This window comes from Phycodurus eques, chromosome 5 (genome assembly GCF_024500275.1).
Source record: "Phycodurus eques isolate BA_2022a chromosome 5, UOR_Pequ_1.1, whole genome shotgun sequence".
NCBI lineage: Eukaryota > Metazoa > Chordata > Actinopteri > Syngnathiformes > Syngnathidae > Phycodurus > Phycodurus eques.
The window spans coordinates 5411164-5439011 of record NC_084529.1 but is presented as its reverse complement, the minus strand read 5'-3'; the positions used below and the strand labels follow the sequence as shown (position 1 = coordinate 5439011).

The following is a 27848-nucleotide window of genomic DNA, read 5'->3' as shown; positions in this document are numbered from 1 at the left end:
CGGGAATGCCAATCTGTATCCTCTTTTGCGGAGTTTCACCTTGATGCCGGCTCGCTTCCCTCTGTGGCGTCGCCTGCGCCTCCATGCGCCGAAAACCGCGGACGCCGCTGCGGTGAGTAATTCGGAGAAAAAACTGATTTGCAAAAGTTGGTGAAAGAAAGTCCAGAGTATCCACCTTTATGTTTAGCAAGTCTCCCCTTGTGTAAGTGAGTCGTGTAATGTCTCCAAAGACGAACGGAAAACACAAAAACAATACTAGAGAGCGCGGAACCGAGGCGACCACACTGGTAGGCGCCATCTTGACTTGAAGATTCCATGAGCTGGAATTAGCAGATACTGTTGTTACTAGGAAAACAGTAAATAATGCGCCCCGCCGCCAAGGCCAGTATGCACACTCAACACCCCATTACAAAAAAAATAAAAACATTTGCTGAACAACATTTGGACAAGCCAGTTAAATACAATATATTCTGGTTTGATGAGAACAAAATTTAACTCTTTGGATGCCAAAATGCACACCACGTTTGGAGGAGAAATGGCACTGCACATCAACCGAAAAACACCATCCCAACAATGAAGTTTGGAGGTGGGAACATGATGGTGTGGGGCTGATTTTCAGCAAATGGTACTGGTAAATTTCACATTATTGAAGGAAGGATGAATGGGCAAATGTACAGAGACCTTCTTGACAGAAATCTGCTGCAATCTACGAGGATGATGAAAATAAAACGAGGGTGGACATTTTATTAGGATAATGATCCAAAACATACAGCCAAGGAAACTCTCAATTGGTTTCCAAGAAAAAAATTAAAGCTGCTAGAATGGCCCAGCCAATCACCTGACTTGAATCCAATCGAAAATCTACGGGGAAAAAATGAAAGTCAAGGTCCATAAAAGAAGCTCATGGAACCTTCAAGATTTGAAGACTGCTTGTGTGGAAGAATGGGCCAAAATGACAACAGAGCAATGCATTCGACTAGTTTCTCCTTACAGGAGTTGTGTTGAACCTGTCATTGCAAATAAAAAAGGCTTTTGTACAAAGTATTAAATAAATACCAGTTGGCGTGTTCAATACTTTTTCCCTGTGACATTTCACATTATTACACATAACTTAATTTCTGATCTTATTTGTTCTACTTTTTTGTATGTATGGATTACTTGGGTTGTTCCCAACATCTGGTGAAATTTTCATGTCAATAGCACCTTTGGAAATATATTTAGTGCGGAAAATGGTGACTTATTTCAGCCACTGTTCCTAGTACAATGACTCATTATAATCAAGTATTGTATGGGGCTGTCATGCTACACCCTGTGAGAGAAGGACAGAACCAGATAGGACAGGACTGGAGAGGGACAGAAGGGGAAGCATGCAGGACAGAGGTCGTGGGCCCGGCTGTACAACTGAAGTGTGTTGGGAGTGCCTATGTAAATTATAAATATCTAAAGGACCAGAGTGTAAGTGAGGGGATACCCAAGAAATTTGCATAGTTATAAGTTATTTGTCGCAATGAGTGAGTGGCCCTACACCCAGTGAATAAGTGAAACTCCGGTTTCCTCCCACATCACAAAAACATGCGTGGTAGGTTGACTGAAGACTCTAAATGGCCCGTAGGTGTGAATGCGAATGGTTGTCTGTTTCTATGTGCCCTGTGATTGGCTGGCGACCGGTTCAGAGTGTACCCCGCCTCCCGTCCGAAGATAGCTGGGATAGGCTCCAGCAGTCCGTGACCCTAGTGAGTATGAGCGGGAAAGAAAATGGATGGATGGATGGATGGATGGGATGAGTGTGTGTAATGAATTAAAATCTTGGGGGGTAGGCAGGGCAGAGGAGCAGGGAGTCTAGACTGGGAAACAGCACTGACATACTGAAACCCGGTCCGACACCCGCATTCTCCAGCCCCCCCCCCCAAAAAAAACCTGAGTATCTGTATGTGCCCAGATGTGACTTTATTTACAGTGAATGTATTTTCCCTTTTTTAGCGGCTGTTTCTCGCTTCATTTTTTTCTCTTCTCCTTCACCAGCTTCACTAACAGTGATAATTAGCGCAGATCCATTTGAGCTACGTCAATGCTAACCTATCTGTCAGGGAGAATTCCTGTTCCCGCGCTGAGCAGCTGCTGAAGACAAAGAAGACAGATTCCTTTACATCAACTGAAGATGTACTCGGTTCGCCAGAATCACAGGCCAGTGTCCTGCTCTCAATCGACAACAAATTGTCAATTACACTCGACTTGCTTCGCCAGGAAATCACCGAGCTCAAAAACAGCTCGGAATTTACACAGCAACAGGTCAAGGAGCTAATGCTGCGCTCCGATCAAATATGATGTCAACAACAGTGGAATTAAAAACTCTCAGATTGGAATATAAAATCAATAAAGAAACCACACTGGACATTCAATCACGAAGCAGGCGCGACAATCTCATTTTCTCGGGCATTCCAGAAAACGCATCGGAAGATGCCGAGGCGCAGATTAAAATGTTCATGATGTCCGCGCTCAAGATACAGCAAGACACAGTCGGCAAGATTACCTTTCACCATGTTCGTCGATTGGGAGGCCCCCCCCCCCCGGCTGAGATATCGAAGTTCACTTGCATTCAATGTTGGTTTTCGGCCTTGCGGTGATTTCTCCAGATTCTTTGAACCTTTTGATGATATTATGGACCGTAGATGATGAAATCCCTCAATTCCTTGCAATTGTACGTTGAGGAACAGTGTCCTTAAACTGCTCGGCTATTTTCTCACACACTTGTTCACAAAGAGGTGAACCTCGCCCCATCTTTGCTTGTGAATGACTGAGCAATTCAGGGAAGCTCCTTTTCTACCCAATCATGGCACCCACCTGTTCCCAATTCGCCTGTTCACCTGTGGGATGTTCCAAACAGGTGTTTGATGAGCATTCCTCAACTTTCTCAGTCTTTTTTGCCACCTGTCCCAGCTTTTTTGGAACGTGTTGCAGCCATCAAATTCTAAGTTCACGATTATTTGCGAAAAACAATAACGTCGATCAGTTTAAACATGAAATATCTTGTCTTTGTAGTGTATGCAATTAAATATAGGTTGCACATGATTTGCAAATCATTGTATTCTGTTTTCATTTATGTTTAACACAAAGTCCCAACTTCATTGGAATTGGGGTTGTACATGATTTGCATTGCATTTCCAATAGAGGTCCCAAAAATTAGCCCACGGTCCATTTTTGGTAGTTTTTTTTTTTTTTGGTCTACTTAAGGAACCATTCATACTGGTAAGGTGTATGTAGAGATGCTGCTGTGTCACAGTGAGTTGTTTCCCCCAAGAAATCAGGATTACAATGTTTATTTTACGATTCCAATCCTCTTTTGCTGTCGCAAAACATTTCAATATCATTTACTGAATCAGGTTCGACAGTCGAGTCAGACTTCTCAAAACGCTTTTCTTTCAGCGATGCGGGAATGCGATTGTGTTACGAGGTAGAGAAAAGTGGTGAAGTTTCGCTTGCCTGCCCGGGGAGCTCAGCGCCCCGAAACCTCAGATCCTTGAATCAGGCCTTGCTCTTGACATGTTCGACCACGGCCCGGTCTGGACTCGATGAAGTAAGAAAACCTGTTCCTTGCCATCAACACACCTGTCACACCTTGACACAGACACAAGCATGCCACTGGGGGAGCCGCGGAAATAGTTCACATAGCGCACATACCGTACATGAGAGCACAAAACATGACGCACTACACTTTGAGGAATGGAATACGTTTCGAAAAGGAAAATAGTTGTCATTTTGGACTCCAAATGTAGCTTTTTTTTAAAAATATATTATTATTATTATACTGTACAATAATCACTTTGGTCGCATACACACACAGAGGCGTTGTGATTTTGAAGCGAATTCTCCGCATGGCAACGGATCGGCGAGGCGAGGCGACGTTTTGAGCCTTTCCGTCATCTTTGATCACGCCCCGCCCCTCCACCGGCAGCCCCGCACAGTCAACCGGCGGAGGCGGCAAGATGCCACCTGTCTCCGGGGCGATGGAGCGGCGCTGAGCGGCCTCCGTCACTGGGTCGCTTTCGGCGGAGCCGACGAGGGGGAACAAGGAGTCTCCTCTTGCCGAATGATTTTAGCCGCAGTGCCGCAGTTCGCCGTCCGACCCGAGCGAACAATGTCACGACAGCAACAGCGGACGTCGTTCAAAGCTTTGGACGGCGCGGTGGAGGTCAAAAGCAAAGTGAGTGCGTCGCGCCGTCGGATCACATGTGATTGTTTGGGATTGCCCTTCTCAAACAGTAAACGGTAAACGGTCAACAAACACGACACGTTTGTCGACGTGATTGTGTCGTCGGGCGAGTTCAGCGAGTCGAAGAACAACACGTTATCGCAGGCAAGATGTTGAACAATCCAGTTGACCGTTTACAAATCATGCTTGGGATTGCTCTCCATTTTTTTTTTTTTTTTTTTTTTTTTTTTTTCTTTTTCTTTTTCTTCCTCCCCCCCCCCCGCTCGCCTCATCATTCCGGCACAACCAAAACATGTTGGATATGCTGGATGCAATTATTACATGTTTCTATATTTTTTTTGGGGGGGGGGAATGATTTCCTTGACAAACGGGAATTTGATTGAAATTTACTATGGCACTTTTACACCAAATACCACCTCAAAAATATTGAGTGCCAGCATCATGAGCGACATTCAAATACAGTAGTAGTGTTGGTGTAAGTCAGGGGTGTCAAAATGGAAAAAAAAAATTGGGACAACGTCGCGGGCCCAACGCAAAATTTCATTAAAAAAAAAATCACTGCAGATGTGCGTGTTTCCCTTTTGTGCAGAAATGTAGCGTTAAAGTTGATCATATGACAACAAACTTACATTTTGAATCTGGAATAAACAAACTGTAATATTATCAACACGAGAAATCAAATTTGCGATCAAAGTCAGTGGTATTTGTTTGTTGTTTTGTATTTAAATAACATGAATTCTTCTATCTCTCTATCGTCTGTTTATCTCCAACTACCTTCTTTTTGATGTCAATCTTTTTTCAAAGGCCAACAACAAAACAACAAAATCAGAGTGTCGTTCAATAAAAATCCAAACTATTAACCGTCCCTGCCTAGGAGTTAATAAAGGGCATTAAAAAAAACAAACAAACAAACATGAATTCAATGATGTTTTATTCTTTGTTCCAGCCACGTTGCGTCACACACGACAAACAGGTCTGTCTTTTACTTTAGTGAACAGACGAGCTGCCTCCCATCTGTCTTGGAAGTTAACTGTTTTGCATCATTCGTTTGGCCATTTTTGGGAAAGGGGAAGTGTAAATGTGCTCGAGGCGACCGGTAGCATTGTCGCTAACGACCGCAACTGAAAGGGAAGGGGCGCTCGCCGGTCTACACTGATGGGCCGACACACTGGCAAAGCATTCTGGGATTTGTCATATTAGCGCCGCATGTGCTATATAGTGGCGGGCCAGCTCTAATACCCATTTAATATGGTCTTGCGGGCCAAATATAATTACATCGTGGGCCAAAATTGGCCCCCCGGGGCCGAGTTTGACATATATGCTCTTAGTGTTCATGAAAATAATATTACTGCAAGTCTCTGTAACATTATGCACACTTTGAACATAAGACTACGCCTAAAGTTAGGATTTGTATTTTATTTTTTACTTACTAAAAAGTTCAATACAACTGTGGCTGCAGCGATTCTTTTGCATAGCACACTCCTTCCACTACAGCATGGCATCTGGGGAATACATGTTATTTAAGGCTTTGACAGTTAAGACTCCACAGCTTCCACACATATAGAAAAGGTCATTTTAAAAGCCAGTCTCATTACTTAGTGGTAATCCACACAATATGGTTTTGTCCAAATCAATAGTTAGATGGTAGAGCGAGCCATAGCAACTATCGATACTAGAATCCCCTATTGCACTAATTGAAAAAAGTAATACAATACCTGAGCCAAACCTTTCCAGAAAGCCTATTTTCAGGAAAAATACATCTTCGTACTGAGTACATGACCCTATTAGTGGTTCCTAAGTTGGAAAAGCAATATGGTTGCCCACTTAAATGTTTTGATGACTTGATTTCATAATACTTCAGAAATCAAATGCTCAGACAACAACAGAGAACAGAAAGTAAGTAAAATATCGTCCATCTCAGGGTTTACGCTGCCCGTTTGCCACCTCGCTATCGGCTAATTGAAACAGTACGTAGCGAAGCGAATATTGCCCACGTTCGCTACGCTGGCTCACGGTTTTTCCCGGCTTCATATCAATTAATTAGACCATTTAGACCTGGCCTACATGAAAGAGTTGTGTATTTGTTGGCTATATCCAATATTGTGTTGGTCATACTAGAAGAATTTCGTTCTTGTGTTTCGAGAATAATGCTGAACATAACAAACTTCCTCCCTAAAAATCGCATGTCAAATTACAATCACAATATTTGTTGACAATAAACAAACCTCCCCTCCAAAATGACTAGGTAGTTTTAAATGGGCCCGCATCGTTAAAGCGCGAGTGTGGCTCGGACATTTTTTGGAATCCTGTTTAGCCACATTGGCTAAGCGGTTCCGTGACCCATTGCCCACCCTGCATCTGATAAATATCATCTCTCCATCGTCGACTGTACCTCTATTGAATGTGAAACGATTCAATAATCGTCTCTGGAGGAATGAATTTTTGAACCCTGTAATTCACAGTCATTTCCTGTCGCCATATGAGGGACAAGCAAAAATGCTAGGATCTTTTTACAATGAGGCCTTCTGGTCGAGCAGCATTTTCCTCTCTGCTTGTAATGATATGTCGCAAGGTAAAACATCCACCCACCCATCCATCCATTTTCTACAACCCTTATCGTCATTAGGGTCACGGGTGTGCTGGAGCCGATCCCAGCGGACTTGCGGTGAGAGGCGGGGTTCAACCTGGACTGGACACCAGCCAATCATAAAGCACATAGAGACAAGCATAGACAAAACAAATAACATTCGTACATTCCCATCTAAGGACAATATGGAGTCTTCACTTAACTTAACATGCTTGTTTTTAGAATGTTGGAGGGAAAAGAACACACGAGCACAAGGAGAACATGCAAACTCCACACAGGAGGGCTTGAGCCAAGATACGAACCCATGACCTCTGAACTGTTAGGCCACCGTGTCGCCAAGTTAAAATAGGTTTTCATCAATTAATTAACAATGTATTAATTGCACTAGTTCGTACCAGTTATACTGTTCAGAGTTACGGGTGAGCTGGGGCCTATTCTAGCTTACTGGGCATCGATGTCATGCCGGCTGCATGAAAGTAGCCATAATGTACCACGACACCATTAGTGACCCTCATTTAAATCCAACTGGCTAATTGAGTCAACCAATTCCACTATTAGGTCATCAGCTCCAAATTCAAATTTGATGGTGCACTGCAAAGTAAGGGATGTCTTTTACTTCTTATAATATAGCTAATTAAAAATAATAATAATAATAATAATAAGAAGAAGAATGAATATGCACCAAAAATGGTAAGGGTTAGTCTTGTTCCATGTCAATCCAGGCCCATACGATGTAATCATTGCACTACTTTACATAATAATGCACAAAAAAGGAACGTATTAAAAAGCATTAAGCATGCAAACTATTGCCCACCTTATTATTGGAACCTGATTGCTCTGTCACGAACGTATCTGAATGGTACAAGGACATGCAGTATATCATACAGAATTGGAGGATATCCGCTGGGAACGTTGTGGTCATTCAAAACCAAGTTTTTGAAGTAAACCAGTGTTCAGACATACAGAGGCATAAATATGTCAGAATTCTTTCCGGTCTGAAATGTGTTTAACATCACTTGGAATACTGAATTGACGTTGCCGAGGGGGATGCAGGAGAGATGAAGTGGAGAACGGCACATGTGACGCTTTTCATCACCAATATGTGATTATTCAAGAAGTCAAAATGCTAAAGTATATGTCAAATTAGTGAATCTTCTTATCCTGCGATTTGGTGGCGAGCAGTCCAGGGTGTACCCCGCCTCTCGCCCAGAGTCAGCTGGGACGGGCTCCAGCACGCCCGTGACCCTAGTGACGATAAGCAGCATGGAAAATGAAGGAATAAGGTTCTTATCAATTACAGTAAAACAATTTAAATGATTCACTTGTTAGATATTACCGTAATCCTCAGAAATAATTGGACTTGATCTACCTCCAGAGAATTTTCTAAAATTCACACTTTTTTAGATCTTTGTAATACATGAATGTAGCTAGCCCTTGCAAAGCCCCCAACCTTAGCTCAAGGAGCACAGCACCGTTGGTGCACCCCTACAATCTCTCCTTGCATACCTGCAACAAAAATGGCGTCAATTGAAGTTCGTCTTCAGGGATAATAATCAGTACCGGTACAGCATAATAAACAAATACATAAAAGTAAAACAATAATTAGCACACTGTCTATTTATCAGGGTTGGAAGATAATGTGCAGAAACGAATGAAATAAGAACTGCAGTGGTAACTGTCAAAAAAAAACATTCACCATCAAGATCCAATTTCATTTTTAGTCCAAACTGTCTCCACCATAAAATCTCAGAATCAGAATCATCTATATTTGCCAAGTATGTCAAAAACACACAAGGTAGATGGAGCTGCTCGAGTACGACAACAGACAAAAAAATACTTTTGAGACATAAAAACATTAGTGTCACTGAGCAATGAAATGTACCTGTAATGTGGTAATGCTGATGCAATGACAGTTGTGCAAATGATGCAGAGTGCTCGAGTTATTTTTAGCAGTTTGGAATGACTAATAGGGCAATAATCTGGCACAGTGCCAATTGTGCAAATGGTGCAGAGTCTTCAAGACATTTTAGCAGTTTAAAGTGACGAGTAGTGCAATAAACTGGATTAGTATTGGTCAACAACAGATATGCCAATAGTGCAGAGGGACGAGACTACTACGAATAATGTAAAAGTGTCCCGACAGAGATGTGACAACAATCTCGAGAGAAAATTGGCAGCATGTTACGATGCGATTGTAAGTTAACTGTTGAGGTCCACGATCCTCTCTTCAGTCTTGAGCGTGTTCAGCTCCAGGTTGCGTTAGCCGCACCAAACCGCCAGCCGCTCAACTTCCAGTCCGTGCTTTACGTAACATTTGAACATTTTTGATTAAGCTATGCGCAGGTTCATCAAAACAATAAAACATGAATCTCACTTATCATAAACGCTGACACAAGTATAAAATGATAGCAACATCTTATGGAACTTCAAATTTTAAAACACTCTACCGACCTTTTCACACAAGTGGAAATGAAATCAACCATCTGACAGCTCAAGTGTTGTCGATAAGTTGCTTTTCCAGTTCTGTTGTTGTCATCGTAGCTTTCCTTTTTGGTTTGCCTTCACTGGTAGTCCTCTGTGCTAGGATTTTGTCCAAAGTCTCCGAAAACACGAAAGAAAATACCTGCGCAAAGTCCAAGCCCTATCCGTTGTGGCGCCCTCGGGGAGATTTTATATGGCGCCCCACTCGCTCTGCGATTTACATAATCTTACAAAAGGAGTAGAACAGAATTGTTTTTAACATTGTCTTTAATGTATAAGACAGCACGTCACTTACTTTCAGATATAATACACCATTTAAAATAATCTATTATAATATAAGGGTGCTTTTATGGCACAAAACTTTAAGTCACAGATATTTGGAACTCAATGCACTTTCAAATTCAATCAATTTAGGAAGACCTAGGAATTATTACCTCTCCATTTTCAACCTGAGCATAATATTTCTCAAAGTTTTCCTTAGTCCCCACCATCACAGTGTTGCATGTATTTATAATAATAATAATGCATTACACTTCTATAGTGCTTTTTTTTTTTTCGACACTCCAAGACACTTTCCAATGGCACACATTATTCATTCACTGCACAGTCACACCTGGTGGTGGTAAGTTACTGGCGGAGCCACTGCTGCCCTGCCATTCTGCACCTACGCCCCCACCGACCACCACCAAACACGCGTCCGTTCATGGGCAATGTGGGTCAAGTGTCTTGCCCAGGGACACAGCGATGGCATGCGCTTGGGCAGGGATATGACCGGCAACTGTCCAGTGGCAGGGCGTCCGCTTATCTTCTGTGCCACGGCCCCCACGCTTTTCACTGTCAAATTCATCCTGTGGGCCAGATTGTATGATTGGCACCCCTGCATTCAATACAATACTGTACTTTTATTTTGTAATAATATTAAATGGGCCCTGCATTACATTTGAATCCATGTTGGCGTTTCCATTTTCAGAGTTAGCAGTAGTAATAACAATGTTTAATATAATGAAAGTTTTCCCGAATTTGTGATGACCACTGGAGGCTACGGTACCCATTGCACTCGCCCATATCGCCTCATGGGCGTGCCAGCCCTGCTTTAGTTGCTTACTACTGAGCTCAAGTCGTAAGAGACTGATGAAGTCTCATTTGATGTACAGTAGTTTTGTTTGAATTAGCAGGTCTTGCAATTAGTTGGGAGTTACACATTAACAGAAGAAATGCAATTACAATCACTGGAAAGTAAGTGGCATAGTGGGCAAGTGGTAAGCACGTCAGCCTCACAGTTCTGAGGTTGGGGGTTCGAATCTGGGCTCACTTCTTCCTATGTGGGATTTGCATGTTCTCCCCGGGCTTGTGTGGGTTTTCTTTGGGTACTCCAGTTTTCTCCCCTCATTCCAAAAACACGCATGTTAGGTTTATTGAAGACTCTGAAGTGTCTTTAGGTTATGAGTGTAAATAAGAAAATGAATGGGTACGTAAATATGACATTATAATTCACAGGGTTGCACGAAAAAAAAAAAATTCCACCGATAACCGCTAACTTCCTGCTTCTCCAAGCCGATACTAATAACTGAGTGTGATTGTTTTAATGGTTTATATCAAGGGCTTACAACAATTTCCAGGCCAAGGACCCCCAAACTGATGGGAAGCTTGAGCTGGGACCACCTACTTATGTATATTGACTATAATTGTATTTTATATCATACTGGTTATAGTAATATTTTTTTATTCATATAATTCATATAATATATTAATTGTATTAATATAACCATTAATATATTAATAATTAATTATTAATTAATTTTTTATTCACATAAAATATCATCCAAATTAAAATAGTGTTATACTAGTATATCATCATTTACTATCATATGTATATAACATATCTAATGAATAAAACAATGCCTCTTTATTGTCACTCTAGATAAGTACAATGAGATTGAGATGAGATGTATAAATGTACTTTATGTGCAATCAATATTGTAGTATTGATCAACTCAATGAACTTTTTTTTCTTCTCAAACTTGAATAATACACAGGTTCAAATATTCATTATTTTTTCAATTTGCAACGATATAAGAACGGGCGATCATTCATGTTAATGTTTCTTTAAAGACGTCTGAATTTGTGGTTGGCGAAGAGCGTTGGTGCTGATCGAGCGAGCAGGCGGACGCGCATCTATCTCATTATCACTCTCTCATTTACAAACTCAAAGTCACTGGATGGTTGTGATTTCAGAAAGTGCCGGTGATCGTAAGCTAATTTACTGCGGATAGCCGGCAAGTGGCGACCGGTGCGCAGCCAGATGATATTGGAACGATACGGCTCTTGTCGTCGGTCCAGTTTTTTTTTTTTTTTTGTGATCAAACCGATGAGCGTGACGTCGTTTTTTCCCAGTATCGGGCCGCTAGTTGTCGTGCATCCCTAAGAATTCGTGTCGATTCAATTCAATCTGCCACGTGTGTTATTTCATTGCTTAAAATTGCATTTCTTGCTGTCCGTTGTCTTGTTTGATGCAGTTTGATGCAGAATACCGTCGCTTTGCTTTCAAGAGGAACTGCCCAGGTGGCTTCCAAGAGTTCTATACCCTCCTCCAAACTATCCATCGCATCCCTGAAGTCGACATGTTATTGGGATACGTAGATGACCACGGAGACCTCCTTCCAATCAACAATGATGATAACTTCCACAAAGCTGTCTCGTCAGCAAATCCCTTGCTTCGCATTATTATAACCAAGAAAGGTAAGGATGGAGTCATAATTGCCTTGATTTAGCTTTTTAAAAGACACGATGAATTTCATCGCTGAAATTTGTAACAAGGGCTGTGCGTTTGAAAACACGTCTTTAATGAGCGATGGGGTGAAATTAACAATTATTAAAGTGAATACCGGTACTTTTTATGAGGGAACGTTTTCCAGGGTTAGGGTGCGGATGAAAGTATTTTCATTTTAGTACTTGCCGATACCAAGTACCGATACTTGATAATGCTGTATGATTTATGATGACAATGTCATTTATTTTCAACAAATATTGTTCATAAACACACTTTTCTTGAACATGTCATATGTTTCACTCAAATATAACACTTGTTAGAGTAACAACCTGCCATTGAAAAATGACAACACTAACAAAATAGACTAGAATAGAACTATTGTCACAGGAACAATGACTAGTGTTGTCATGTTGAACTTTTTTTATATGACATTCTAATTTATTGAGATGCACTTAGAGGATTAAAAAATGATTGCTGTTAATACTCCGTTGTCAAAATTTAGCAACATGACAAGGTTTCCACAAAAATGATAGACTCTGGTTGTAAGGACCACTTCAACCTGAGTACAATGCACGAGAGTTTAGAAAATCAGATGATGGGTTGTGGAGAAATGTCGTTTTTTTTTGTGTGGAGGAACAATTTAGCATTTTTCTAGATGGCCTATAGAAAATCTGGTCAAAACACACCTTCAAAATGGAATCAAACACTATAATGTCATTGTTTTAAGTCCAGGTTAAAAGCTCTTCTTTTTTTCCACATGCTTTTTAGAGCATTTCCACTTTTAAATGATATTTCTTGCACTGTATGCTGTTTTAATTGTACTTTTAGTTTTTTCTCTCCTTGTTTTAAATGTTTATTAGCTGTTTTTGTGTGTGTTTTTAAATGCTTTTAATAATGTAAAGCACGTTGAGTCACCTTGTGTACGAAATGCGCTATCTAACTAAATTTGCTTTGCTTTGGCTTGCTATTTCGCAACATATCTATCTGTTCAATCGTTTGATTTCTTCTGCCAGTCGGGGAAAACTCTTCTCCGATTAGGCGACAAATTTCAGTTCAAACTATCCATCAATAAGCTAGTACGGGTTGAAATTCCGAGGGGTTCTCCAAGTCAACATCTCAAAAGTACCGTGACGTTTTAAATGGGTTTACTCGCCGTAAAAACTTTAGCGCAAAGAGAACATTATTCGTGAGAAAAGGAGAGTGGGCAGTAGAATAGGTCATGTACTGAAGTCATCAATTGTGTTTCCTTAAATGACTTACTTATGGAGGACTTTAGAGGCATTTGAAGTGTTCATTCCATGTTCTTTGTTTATATTTTTAGAAAATTCCACAAAGATGGTGGCCACTTGTCGTGTTGCTATTAAAATAATACATGTAGTAGAGAAGCGCGACGTCTTGCCAGCCAAAGAGTAAATGCTTTCAAAGCGCCTCGCTTGGCTCACACAGTATAATAATATCCAGTCCAAATATCAAATATTCTGCCACTGGCCAAGGTCACGGTGCTCACTTATTTCAGAGAGGTATAAATTGAATATGTTCATTATTTTGGCTGTAGTGTTCAGTGGTGTTATACGACACTGCATAATAATGAGAGCTATCACTAATATTGCCATTATCTCAATTAGTACAGCAGGCCAAACTAAAATGATAGGAACAGCTTTCGGTATCTGTCTTTTTATGAAACCCATTAGCTAATTTGAAGTACTAATTGCTTTTTTTCCCCCTCTGTCTCTTTATAAAGAGGATGAACCTGCAGTTTTCGCAACCAACTCCCTCCAGAGGCGTAAAAAAGGCCTGGGACTAACAGGACTTCGTACCGCCGGCTCATTGTCTACCCATTCAAAGAGCAAAATGGGTCTCATGATCGGCCGACCGCAGAACTTCCGTCAAATTTCATCAATTATTGACGTGGACATCCTACCCGAGACGCACCGCCGTGTGCGGCTCCACAAGCACGGTACCCATAAACCCTTGGGCTTCTACATCCGAGACGGGGCCAGTATGCGAGTAACGCCTTACGGTGTCGAAAAGGTAAGCTTCACCATCCATCCATCCATTTTCTACCGGGTTGGGTCGCGGGGGCAGTAGCTTTAGCAGGGACGCCCAGACTTCCCTCTCCCCAGCCACTTCATCCAGCTCTTCCAGGGGGATTCCGAGGCGTTCCCAGGCCAGGAGAAGGACGTAGTTTCTCCAACGTGTCCTGGGTCGTCCCCGGGGTCTCCTCCCGGTGGGACGACCGGTAAATTGAGAGCTTCGCCTTTCGGCTTAGCTCCTTCTTTCCACAACGGACCGATACAAAGTCCGCATCACTGCAGACGCTGCACCGATCCGCCTGTCGATCTCCCGTTCCATTCTTCCCTCACTCGTGAACAAGACCCCAAGATACTTGAACTCCTCCACTTGGGGCAGAATCTCATCCCCGACCTGGAGAGGGCATGCCACCCTTTTCCGACTGAGGACCATGGTCTCAGATTTGGAGGTGCTGATTCTCAGAGTTGGAGCTCACGGCTTGATGAAGCCAACAGAACCACATCATCAGCAAAAAGCAGAGATGCAATACTGAGGCCACCAAACTGGACCCCCTCTACGCCTCGGCTGCGCCTAGAAATTCTGTCCATAAAAGGTATGAACAGAATCGGCGACGAAGGGGAGCCTTGGCGGTGTCCAACCCTCACCAGGAACGAGTCCGACTTACTGCCGGATATGCGAACCAAACTCTGACTCCGGTCGTACAGGGACCGAACAGCCCGTATCAGGGGGTTTGGTACCCCATAATCCCGAAGCACCCTCCACAGGACTCCCCGAGGGACACGGACGAACGCCTTCTCCAAGTCCACAAAACACATGTAGACTGGTTGGGCGAACTCCCATTCACCCTCGAGGACCCTGCCGAGGGTGTAGAGCTGGTCCACTGTTCCACGGCCAGGACGAAAACCACACTGCTCCTCCTGAATCTGAGATTCGACTTCCCGACGGACCCTCCACTCCAGCACCCCTGAATAGACCTTACCAGGGAGGCTGAGCAGTGTGATCCCCCTGTAGTTGGAACACACCCTCCGGTCCCCCTTTTTAAGAAGGGGGACCACCACCCCAGTCTGCCAATCCAGAGGCACTGTCCCCGATGTCCAAGCGATGTTGCAGAGGCATGTCAAACAGGGCAGCCCCACAACATCCAGAGCCTCCTTCTTCAGCTTGACGGCATCCCTCACCGTTGGTGTCCACCAACGGGTTCGGGGATTGCCGCCACGACAGGCACCGACCACCTTACGGCCACAGCTCTGGAGGCGTGGAACATGGTCCATTCGGACTCGATGTCCCCCGCCTCCCCCGGAACATGAGCAAAGTTCTGTCGGAGGTGGGAGTTGAAACTCCTTCTGACAGGGGATTCTGCCAGACGTTCCCAGCAGACCAGCAGACCCTCACAATACGTTTGGGCCTGCCACGTTACACCGGCATCTTCCCCCACCATCGGAGCCAACTCACCACCAGGTGGTGAGTTCCGCCCCTCTCTTCACCGCCCCTCTCTTCAGCCGAGTGTCCAAGACATGCGGCCGCAAGTCCGATGACACGACCACAAAGTCGATCATCGAACTGCGACCTAGGGTGTCCCGGTGCCAAGTGCACATGTGGACACCCTAATGCTTGAACATGGTGTTCGTTATGGACAATCTGTGACGAGCACAGAAGTCCAATAACAGAACACCGCTCGGGTTCTGATCGGGGGGGGGGGGGGGGCGTTCCTCCCAATCACGCCCTTCCAGGTCTCACTGTCATTGCCCACGTGAGCATTGAAGTCCCCCAACAGAACAATGGAGTCCCCAGCGGGAGCACTCTCCAGCACCCCCTCCAAGGACTCCAAAAAGGGTGGGTACTCTGCACTGTTGTTTGGTGCATAGGCACAAACAACAGTCAGGACCCGTCCCCCCACCCGAAGGCGGAGGGAGGCTACACTCTCGTCCACCAGGGTGAACCCCAACGTACAGGCGCCGAGCCGGGGGGCAATAAGTATACCCTCACCTGCTCGGCGCCTCTCACCGTGGGCAACTCCAGAGTGGAAGAGAGTCCAACCCCTCTCGAGAGGACTGGTACCAGAGCCCAAGCTGTGTGTGGAGGCGAGTCCGACTATATCTAGTCGGAACTTCTCGACCTCACACACCAGCTCAGGCTCCTTCCCTGCCAGAGAGGTGACATTCCACGTCCCTAGAGCCAGCTTCTGTAGCCGGGGATCGGATCGCCAAGGTCGTCTCCTTTGGCCACCGCCCAGCTCACACTGCACCCGACACACAAGGTCCTCTCCTTTGGCCCCTCCCACAGGTGGTGAGCCCATGGGAAGGGGGACCCACGTTACTCTTTCGGGCTGTGCCCGGCCGGGCCTCATGGGTGCAGGCCCGGCCACCAGGCGCTTCGCCTTCGAGCCCCACCACCAGGCCTGGCTCCAGTGGGGGGCCCCGGTGACCCGCGTCCAGGCAAGGGAAAATGAAGTCCATTTGTCGTCATCATAAGGGGTCTTTGAGCCGTGCTTTGTCTGGTCCCTCACCTAGGACCTGTTTGTCATGGGTGACCCTGCCAGGGGCATAAAGCCCCAGACAACTTAGCTCCTAGGATCACTGGGACACACAAACCCCTCCACCACGACAAGGTGTCGGCTCAAGGAGGGGGGTAAGCTTCACCATTTCCTATTAACATAGCGCACTAGTTAGATGGTGCGACATTCGAACACGTTGGGGCCTTCTAAACTTCATTGTATCAGAATGCATTGTTTGCCCTTTTCCGGAAGCCCAACTGTAACAAACTCCTCCAATGCCTTACGTGGCTGTGAGCATGTACTTTGAATATTATTCAGTGATGGAGAATGATGTCAACATTTGCCTTCGACTGTTAATATTGACTTTATCTCTTTCCCTGCTATAGGTTCCAGGAGTGTTCATATCCCGCCTTGTGCGTGGTGGGCTTGCAGAGAGCACAGGGCTTTTGGGAGTTAATGATGAAATTCTAGAGGTCAATGGTATTGATGTTACAGGAAAATCTCTCGACCAGGTAATTGTGATTAATAACCCCAAATTATTCCGATTGCACTCGTTCTTTGGTTTCCTTTCATTTGTCTGTTGGATTTCTGCCTGAGCCCGCAGCGCTGTAACCTCGCCATTGGCCTCTGCCAGCTGTTTGCGCTGCTAACTCAAGGATATCAAATCAATACCGTAGCTGAGGAGTTTATTATTCTTTTCTGCCACTTCGTATGACCCCCCCCCCCCCACCCAGCCCCCCCAAAAAAAGGTCAGGTGGCCTTTTGTGAAACCTTAATCCATTTTTGCAGTTATTTGGCATGAATATCGCCATAGTTCCAATAAATATTGTCATGTAATTTTGAGGTGATATTGCCCACCCCAGCACTGTTCTTGTAGTATCAGTGAAAGAATAATGCTGGTATGCTGTTTTCAATTTTATAACCAAAATGGTAACTTTGTGCTATAACGCAGTTATTATCAGAGTTGCTAGCTAAACAAGGCTAACTGCGTGCTCCCGGTTACTTTTTGCTTTTAATTCTTTTATTATTAAACAGACCTATCCAGCATTACAGGAATGGTTTGGTTTTTGTTTTGGTTCGAAATTGTCTGGCCTGGCCATGTAGTGTTTTATTTTTGCTCTGCTATCTCTATAGGTTAGATGGGCGTCGCATGGATAGCCTTCAAGTAGCGACCCCTTTTAAACCTGAACTGCACAGGCGACAAATCTCTTCACAATAAGCGTAAGCAGTAGCTTGAACAATCTAAATATTAGCCAAAGACCAAAATGCCGAAATGTATAGTTGTCAGCTGTAACGCTGAAGATTGAACGCAAAGTCTGACATGCTGGCTAGCCTGGAAATTGATGTCCTCGGCCTACAGGTGACTCACCAACATCTATCGGTCCCAAAGATACCTGGCGTGTGTATCTTGCCATTACAATACCTCGTCAATCTCTTACATCAAAGTTGGTTGCCAGTACTAAGGCTAGCAACTCGTGAACTCGACAATTTCTGTTTCTGAACCCACGCAGAAGCATTTGCCTTTCTTATGGTTAAGACTCATTGAACAGACCACCTCTAATCTTAGGGAACTTTGACAGCCACCAGATACTGTAGATCTCAATCAATGACGATCAGGGTCTTTGTAACCTCGATGGTGGAATGTACACCGCTATGAACATGATAGAAGAGCATTCCCTTGGCAGATAATACGGATGTATTCGGACAGCTAACAGTTCAATGTCCAAGGTAATACAGTATGTCCAGAATTTCACCACCTCGCATTCACATAACAGCATTAACGAGAAGTTATAAAAAAAAATAAAAAATAAAGCAAAGGGCCGGTACATCATAATGTGTGTTATGATGTGTGTGAACCAGCCTCAACATTATGGTGACCTGCACAATCAAATTATATATCAATTATTCTGCCTTTATAAAGATAACGCTGTTCAGTTTTCTCTGGTACTGCCAATGAGGTATTCATTGGATGTTGTAGAAGTGTAGCGCATTATGTGGACAGCTTAATATTTTTGAGTTTCTTCGGAACTAACTGAGGTAAGCGACATTTTCGACAGTTTGGCCTATCTGTAGCTTGTCTGAGGAACGTTACCACCTCAACACCTCAAACTGAGTGTGTTACCCGTTGATTATTGATGCGAGTCAGTGTGAACTGATTTGTGTGTATGATAATAAGACCGGGATAAATAAAGTCTTCTGCAAATCGGAATCACTTTAAGGTTAATAACTAACACTACACAAAGATTTGACAGTTCTAACACCATCTACAACCTTTCTTGGAATCTAATTTCAGGTGACAGACATGATGGTGGCCAACAGCCACAATCTTATAGTGACAGTGAAACCAGCGAACCAGAGGAACAACGTCATGCATCGAGGGAGTAAAACCGCAGGAAATTCTGGTTCTTTTGGCTCAAACGGATCGACAGGCTCCGCTCTATCGCACGAGTCAACGAGTCCTGCCTCTCGCAGCACCCCCATCACGGCAAGGTTCGTAATGCAATTCATTTACAGTCATAAGCGCTGTTTTTCTGTCCACACATGGCGGTAGAAATTACTTCACGCATGGTTTTAACGGTTACCAAAATGTGTCAATCAATAACTATACAATCAACAGCATTAATTGTGTAACAGTTGTCAGAAGGAGCTCTCCTTCCCAACTATCAAGTGGAAAGGCATTGAGCCACTTGGTAGGATGGGGTGACCTGAAAAAAAGAACAACCCATAATAGTCAGTGAAATAATTAGAAACAATGAATATAAAATAAATATAACTTGCTTAGACTAAACTTATCCAACTTTCTGTTTTGTTGCGCAACATATTTTTGCTGAGAAATGCGAGTCTCTGTGTTAGAGAGCTCGGCCATGGGTCCGTCAACAGGATAAAACCCCAAAACGCGCAGAGATAAACATTCCTAACACTGTTCTGAAGTGGTAAGATATATATTTTAGAATTTGTCTTATAAGAGTCCTGAACTAGAATGTAAAGCTAGAAAATGGAGCTAAGTATGTATTGTGCGCGAATGTTTTCTAACGTCGCTATTTAGCTTACCTTCAACAAAGTGTTCAGAACAAACGCAGATGTAACCAGTCTTTTCCTGGACCGTTAACATAACATCCATCCAGCCATTTTCTTTGACCGCTTATCCTCACTAGGGTAAGGTTGATTGAAAATTCTAAATTGTCCATAGGTGTGAATGGGAGTGCGAATGGTTGTTTGTTTGTATGTGCCCTGCGATTGGCTGGCGACCGGTTCAGGGTGTACCCCGCCTCCCGCCCGAAGATAGCTAGGAGGGGCGCCGGCATGCCCGCGATGTTTTTGGGACAATGCTCTCAAATAGTTGCCGTGTGTTTTTACTGTTACCTGTTTTGTGAGGACGCAAGTATTATTGTTGTCCACTTGGGGTCACCTTCCTCACATAAACGGTGTTCCTTTAGTTGCAGTGTACACTATTTACTGTAAATAAAGCTTGTCTCCTTCCATGCTGACAAATGAGGCATGTTGTGCGTTTATTTCTTCGCTATTATAGCAATCTCTTCAGCCTTTTGATCTGTAGCCAGTCGGACGCAATACTACTGCTGCGTTGTAGCACTACGCCAACAGTGAAAACAAAACATGTTAATTCTTCTTTGCCATCATTCAAAACTGGTACCGATAAATGGTGCAAGGAGACTTTGTCCCTCCCACCTGCACTGTTGCAGCCAAACACCGGACAGTAATTCACAATTCTTTGACATGTGCCGTCAAATGTAGCTTATTCAAACACTCAATAAGCACCCCAACAAAATCATGCGTAGACTTCCAGCATGGCGGTCGTGGGCAGAGGTGCGGTGGCATTACAGGAAAACTATCTACTCGTAATCTCATGGAAAAAGGGCATGAAACACAAGAAATGAAAACTTATTCAGATTCATAATGACGCATCAACCTTAATCATAGAAAGGTGTTGATGTACAGTTTCAGCTGTACATCAACACCTTTCTATGATCCAATACCAAGTAAATACTGGCCCTGTATTTACTTGGTATCGGATCAATACTAAATATTGCAGCATTGCACACCGCAAACTGCCGTGCTTTTGAACAGACTCATATTCTTATACATTCTGTAAAGGACTGAACCATGTTCAATATGTTTCCTTGTTTTGAATTGGAATATAATCTGCAGTGTTCCCAGTGCATTTGCATGTTTGGGAATAAAAGCAATAATAACTATTTTAGTTGTATTTACTTTTTTTACACTGCTATTATTCTACACACATATGCAAATGTACACTTGGTGGAGGGAATAGTATGATATGCAATCATGTATCCAATGACACGGGAAGGCATAGTGGCCTGTATTGTGCGCGTTTTTTTGTACCGTACTTCATATGTATTTTGTACTCATCTTAACTATGTGCGTACACTTTTGTGTTTATGACGCACACTTCTGTTAATGATGTGTCTGTCATGTCCTATGTTTCAGTAACAGCATTGTAGAGGGTGACAGTGATGAAGAAAATGATGATGATGACGATGGTGACCTAATCCTGGAAAGTGACTGTTTGGTGTTCTACCAATCTCATAACAATACGAGCCTCACCAGTGAAAGCTTGCACAACAGCCCTGCGGTTAGAACCCTTCAACAGAGCGTCTCCATGCCTGAATACATGGCAGCAAACCTGAGAGCCCGTCATAATGGCCACCAGAGTCACACTTCTTGCAGCATTCAACAGAGCATGAGAGAGGGCGGCAACACAATAACGTAAATACAGCCGTGTGTTTTCCTGAATGTCTCTATGGGTGCCTGCGCTTGATTTGCTGATACCTATTCCAAACTTTAAACCTACCGGACTCATCGGCAATATTGATTTCTTATTTTACCATGCTGCCCAGAGCGCATCATGAACTTGTATGTCATGCTACCAGATAGAGCTATTGGGTAGCATTATATATACGGAAACTGTAATGAAACGCATTGCGGCTCCAACTACCGGAGACAAATTCCTTGTGTGTTTCTGACACACTTGGAAAATAAAGATGATTCTGGTTCTGATAAATACAGTGGACCCCTGCTATTCACCGGGGGTTTTGGGACAGAGCCTGAGCGCGAATAGCGAATTTAGGCAAATTGACGCTTCCCTAAAAGTGATTATGATTGTCTATATCAGTTTTTCTCAAAGTGTGGTAAGAGTACCACTGGTGGTATGCAAGGCTCCCTTTTGTACTCCAAAGAATTACGGAAGTAAAGGATCCAACTGTGCATACCATTACAGTGGCTTTAAACCTTTTGTAAATCCAGTACAGCACATTTGTTGAGTGCAGTTCAGCTGTATATACCTTAAAATACTATACATTTACATTTAATTCAGACATGTTCTCAGAGAATATTTGCAAACAAACAAGAACGTTCATCAGTTTGAACATTATATAGCTTGTCTTTGTAGTGTAATCAATTGACTGTAGCTTGAAAAGGATATGGGTCATTCCACGGATGTGGTGAAATGTTACGAGCAATTATTATCAAATATTAACACACAACAGTATCGTCAGTAATCAGGTATCAACATGTACAACCCCAATTCCAATGAAGTTGGGAAGTTGTGTTAAGCCCAAATAAAAACAATACAATGATTTGCAAATCATGTTCAACCTATATTTAATTGAATACACTACAAAGACATGATATTTAATGTTCAAACTGATAAACTTAGCAAATAATCGTTAACTTCGAATTTGATGGCGGCAACACGTTCCAAAAAAGCTGGGACAGGTGGCAAAAAAGACTGAGAAAGTTGAGGAATGCTCATCAAACACCTGTTTGGAACATCCCACAGGTGAACAGGCTCATTGGGAACAGGTGGGTGCCATGATTGGAAATAGAAAAGGAGCTTCCCCGAATTGCTCAGTCATTCAATTGCAAAGATGGGGCGAGGTTCACCTCTTTGTGAACAAGTGTGTGAGCAAATAGTCCAACAGTTTAAGGACAATGTTCCTCAACGTACAATTACAAGGAATTTAGGGATTTCATCATCTACGGTCCATAATATAATCAAAAGGTTCAGAGAATCTGGAGAAATCACTGCATGTAAGCGGCAAGGCCGAAAAACAACATTGGATGCCCTTGACCTTCGATCCCTCAGGCGGCACGCCATCAAAAACCGACATCAATGTGTAAAGGATATCACCACATGGGCTCAGGAACACTTCAGAAAACCGATGTCAGTAAATACAGTTAGGCGTTACATCCATAAGTGCAATTTGAAACTCTACTATACAAAGCAAAAGCCATTTATCAACAACACCCAGAAACACCGCCGGCTTCTCTGGGCCCGAGCTCATCTAAGATGGATCGATGCAAAGTGGAAATGTGTTCTGTGGTCCACATTTCAAATTGTTTTTTGGAAATTGTGGACGTCGTGTCCTCCGAGACAAAGAGGAAAAGAATCATCCGGACTGTTATGGACGCAAAGTTCAAAAGCCAGCATCTCTGATGGTATGGGGCTATGTTAGTGCCAATGGAATGGGTAACTTACACATCTGTGAAGGCACCATTAATGCTGAAAGGTACATACAGGTTTTGGAGAAACATATGCTGCCATCCAAGCAACATCTTTTTCATGGACGCCCCTGCTTATTTCAGCAAGACAATGCCAAACCACATTCTGCATGTGTTACAACAGCGTGGCTTCGTAGTAAAAGAGTGCGGGTACAAGACTGGCCTGCCTGCAGTCCAGACCTGTCTCCCATTGAAAATGTGCGGCGCATTATGAAGCGTAAAATACGACAACGGAGACCCCGGACTGTTGAACAGCTGAAGCTGTACCTCAAGCAAGAATGGGAAAGAATTCCATCTCCAAAGCTTCAACAATTAGTGTCCTCAGTTCCCAAACGTTTCTTGAATGTTGTTAAAAGAAAAGGTGATGTACCACAGTGGTAAACATGACCCTGTGCCAGCTTTTTGGGAATGTGTTGGAGCCATAAAATTCTAAGTTAATGATTATTTGCTAAAAACAATCAATTTATCAGTTTGAACATTAAATATCTGGTCTTTGTAGTGTATTCAATGAAATATAGGTTGAACATGATTTGCAAATCATTGTATTCTGTTTTTATTTGTTTAACACAACGTCCCAACTTCATTGGAATTGGGGTTGTAGATATAAAATAATATTGTATCAAGAATTTTCCAGCTCCCAATTATTTTTGCAATAAACCATGTCAAACGTATTTTTGTGTTTTTTTTTTGACAACAGTGTGACATTTTAGCAGTCATCAACGGAAATGGGCACAGTGTGAAAAATATCGGCAAAATCATGCAAACACTTTGCCAATATCTGCTAAAAGGGTGCGCCTACCACTCAACAGAAGTTAATGACATTCCACAGCGAGATTTCTTAGAGGCACTTATGAGAAATAGTCATCGTCCTCGTTACTTTGTCGGTCAAAGCGCGTTACGAGCAAGCGGCCACTCAATTTCATAACTGTAAACAAACAACGACCATTTTACGACGGCTATTTGGAATTGATGCAATGATCTCCCAAAATAATCATAGAAGGATCAATCCATTGCTTCAGAAGGAGTAGGAGACAATATTGACTTACATTTTCAAGTGTCGGTCGAGCGACTTGGACAAAATAACAAAAACGATCGACTATTTTGCGAAACCGATCACCCGGAACCATTTTGGACTTGCATACGACCGGCATACGGCACCATTTGAGCTCCATGGTAACACAGAGGGGCCGGGGAGAACCTTTTTAAGTGTTTTCAAGAAAATGATGTCAAAATGTTACAAGCTTCGATCTCAAACGGTCAAGTTACGAGCAATGACGAAAAGCGAGTTCGGATAGAGTTAGATGGTTTCTTGTTCGATTCGTTGAAGGAGAAATGATTGGTGGATTCCGGCCGTTTTCTATCGCTAGTGCACAGGCAAACATGTTTTCTGTCTCCTGACTGCACTGCTGACTCGCTGGTAATTTTGACGAGTCACAGCAGTGTTGAGGATGCGGTCATGATTACGCGCATACTTTAATCCTTTTTATTAAACTTGGATTCTGTTCCGATTATAAAGGCCTCCTGTCACACTTCAAGTTGATGGTCTAACTGTGAAGGGTAATCATACCAAGTAAGGACACTGATATTGGAAAAAATCACTCGTCCTATTCAGTTCTCATATCCACTGAATTCATTCACTTATACCTGTTAGTTTTCAGGTCCTTCATTTTCCATGTTGTATTTTTAGTCAATGTTACATACATCTATATTTGCCCCAACTCATTTTTTTTAACTCCATACTTTGCGGTACATTAACAAGTTGGACATCAATTGGTTTGTGAGCCTACTCTAACCCTAATATTTGTGTGAAAAATTCCCAAGGTTTTCATACAATAAACAGCTTTCCATGTTCATATCTAGAGTCAGTGTTACAAGAGACCACTGGTCAAAAAAGGTCATATCAAGTCAACTCTGAATGTTTTTATCCCATGAACCCCTCAATGTAACTGGTATACTTCAAAGACATTTTACTAACATATTTTCGACAAAATGATTCAAGTTCTTAATTTTTTTCTTACATGTCACAAATTGTGTACCACCTCAGTGGAATGACCCATATACAAATCATCGTATTCTTTTTACTGACAATTTACACAACATCCCAACTTAGTTGGAGCTGCGGTTTGTAACATTGCTCCTTGTCGATTTGTGATTTTGGATTAGCGAGCGTGTGTAGACAGAACTTCCACCGAGGAGAAAGCCCACGCGGAGAAAGCCCACGCCTTTAATATATATATATATATATATATATATATATATATATATTAAAGGGTTTTATTGTGTAACTGGTCTGGGGGTAAACAAGGGTGTTTATCCAGCTCAGTGTTTCACCTGCCATCTGCCAGTGGATTTACAGCTTCCTGACGGTCAGGACACAGCAGGTGAGGCTGGGGGAGGCTACCTCATCCACACGCAGCATCAGCACTGGGGTGCCCCAAGGTTGTGTCCTCTCGCCGCTGCTCTTCTCTCTCTACACGAACGACTGCCCCTCGACGCACTGTCAAACTCCTGCAGTTTGCAGATGACACCACTGTCATCGGCCTCATCAAGGACGGTGACGGGTCTGCGTATCGACTGGAAGTGGAGCGGCTGGAGCAGCTGGAGCTGCGGTACGGCCGACACAACCTGGAGATGAACACGCTCAAGACAAGTAGAGATGATCGTGGACTTCAGGAGGCATCCTTCGCCACAGCTGCCCCTCACGCTGCTTTAATGATGATGAAAGGACATTGATCATTTGCATTCCTCGCAGCGCTGGTTGACTATATTAACAAAATACTTGATCTATTCTTATGTTACACAACAAAATAAATTCCATATTATCACAGTGTGATTGTACAGTGTTTTATCGAACGCATTCTGATACAAATTATTTTCCGAGTAATCAATTTTTACAATTCTATACTATGTTACAAAAGACCACATTCATTCAGGGTCCCTGAAATAGGAAATGCGGCAGGCCTATATTCGTTCCCCTGTCCTCATTCGCAGTTATCATACAAGGAGATAAGTATGTTGTTTTGAAGCGTTAGAAATTACCGTAACATGGGCGCTAATCTTATTAGCACTTATGTCGAAAGAAGTTCCCCTGCTGGTCACGTTTAATATTACAGTTGACACGAGTACACTAACATCGTGCATGATGAAAGCAAGCATGATGAACAAATGTTTTACCTGACTTTTCACTAATTACCGGTAGGCCTACTGCTACTGTAACACAACTTTTGTTTGAATTAACTTTGGCTTCAGTCGCATAAAATGCCGAATGCATTTATTTTTTATCAAAAATATAACTGTAACTCCCACACCGTCCACTACAGTCTATATTACTGTTGAACTTCTCTCTTTAATGTATACAGAATGCGTATTCTTTGGTTGTTTCCGGAAAAGCGTTCATAAATACAGCTGCCTTAGAACCTAACACAATCCACTTTGTTTGGTTTCTTGCACATATTCATTGGGAAGGTCCCCACAATGGGAGAAAGAGGTTGCAGACAAGTTTTGGCTCAGTACATTTTTATTTATTTTTTCTAATGACATGGTCCTTCAAAGAAAAGGAGAAATTACTCTTCCAAATAACACATAATCATACTATCTAATTGGCGTTTCCTTTTGTAGATGACCTAAATGATGTGTGATTAAGTGTAATTTGTAACAGAAGTGCGCGACAAGGGTGACGTAAATAATTTCTGGGCCGTGACATTAAAATACTTTTGTTAAATAATTATCATTAGTCGAGTTGGACAGCCAAGTGACACATTTGAGCTCAGTGAATTTCTTAACTAGCGAAATTCAAATTCTAAACCCTGATTGAAACTCATCAAAAAGATGTTTACTTCGCAGGAATCATGTAACTGTTTGGCAACTGCTTTTTTGAGAATCATAGACAGAAAACGAAGGTTGGATATTGGTGCCTTATTAGAATATACAACGGGTTGAACATTAGCTTCTTTAAGAAGAGCTTTGATGACAGTCACTTTAAATGGCTGTGGTACAAGGCCAATTAATAAAGACCTATTGATCATGTTGAGTACAGCAGTGCCAACCAGCGGTAGAGGATCTTAAATCAAATGCGGAAGGACTGCATCTAATATTCATGATATATTGATGAGTGAGAGGAAGACATTTTTGAATCATAAAAACTGATGGAACAGAAACTGTCCAAGTACCACTTCATCTCAGGGCACTCATTGCCCCTTGGGGATGCTTTGCGCCAATTGACTCAACTCAACTTTATTTACAGTTTGTTGTGCTTTCACAACAGCCGCAGCTTGTACCAAAGCGCTGTACACAAAACAAAATAATAATAATAATAATACAATCACAAATAACCAAACAAAATATTTTTTACTATTCCAAATCCACCACAGCTGTATTCACGTTGGCACCTCGCATACCGGAGCTTTGTTCTCTCTTGTTACATATATTGTAGGTCAAATGAAATTGAAATCTCCATTGATCAGCATGAGGGCGCCGGGATCATAGGTGTCATGATCACAGTGTGCATGACGTCTAAGAAGCCCTTTGAGACTCTTTTATGAGTCTTGAGTCTTTATTAAGGGTTATACAAATAAAGGTCACTCTCAATCTACTGCACACCTCCACCGGGATGCACTCGGCTCCACGTTTATGACGCTCCTCGTGTCGCAGCTCCTTCAGATGTACCATCGCAGACAGTCTAACGGCGCCAACATTTTCCGCTCAACAAAAACGGCGCTGTTGCAGAAATGCTGCC

The 27848-nt window shown here is 42.8% G+C and overlaps 1 protein-coding gene across 2 annotated transcripts; it reads left to right on the top strand.

Annotated features, from left to right (window-relative positions):
* Positions 1-3846: 3846 nt before the first annotated feature.
* pard6a (par-6 family cell polarity regulator alpha) lies at positions 3847-25958 on the top strand. 2 transcript variants are annotated; one of them, XM_061677184.1, is made up of 7 exons: positions 3847-4201; positions 11795-12017; positions 13790-14079; positions 16960-17085; positions 18867-19063; positions 21041-21319; positions 25459-25958. In XM_061677184.1, the coding sequence occupies exons 1-7, from the start codon at positions 4088-4090 to the stop codon at positions 25475-25477; spliced, it is 1248 nt and encodes a 415-aa protein (XP_061533168.1). In that variant the 5' UTR covers positions 3847-4087; the 3' UTR covers positions 25478-25958. The 2 variants fall into 2 exon arrangements, with proteins under 2 accessions (XP_061533168.1, XP_061533169.1); XM_061677185.1 differs by lacking the exon at positions 25459-25958 and having other exon boundaries at positions 3849-4201; positions 21041-23784.
* The last annotated feature ends 1890 nt before the right edge of the window (positions 25959-27848 follow it).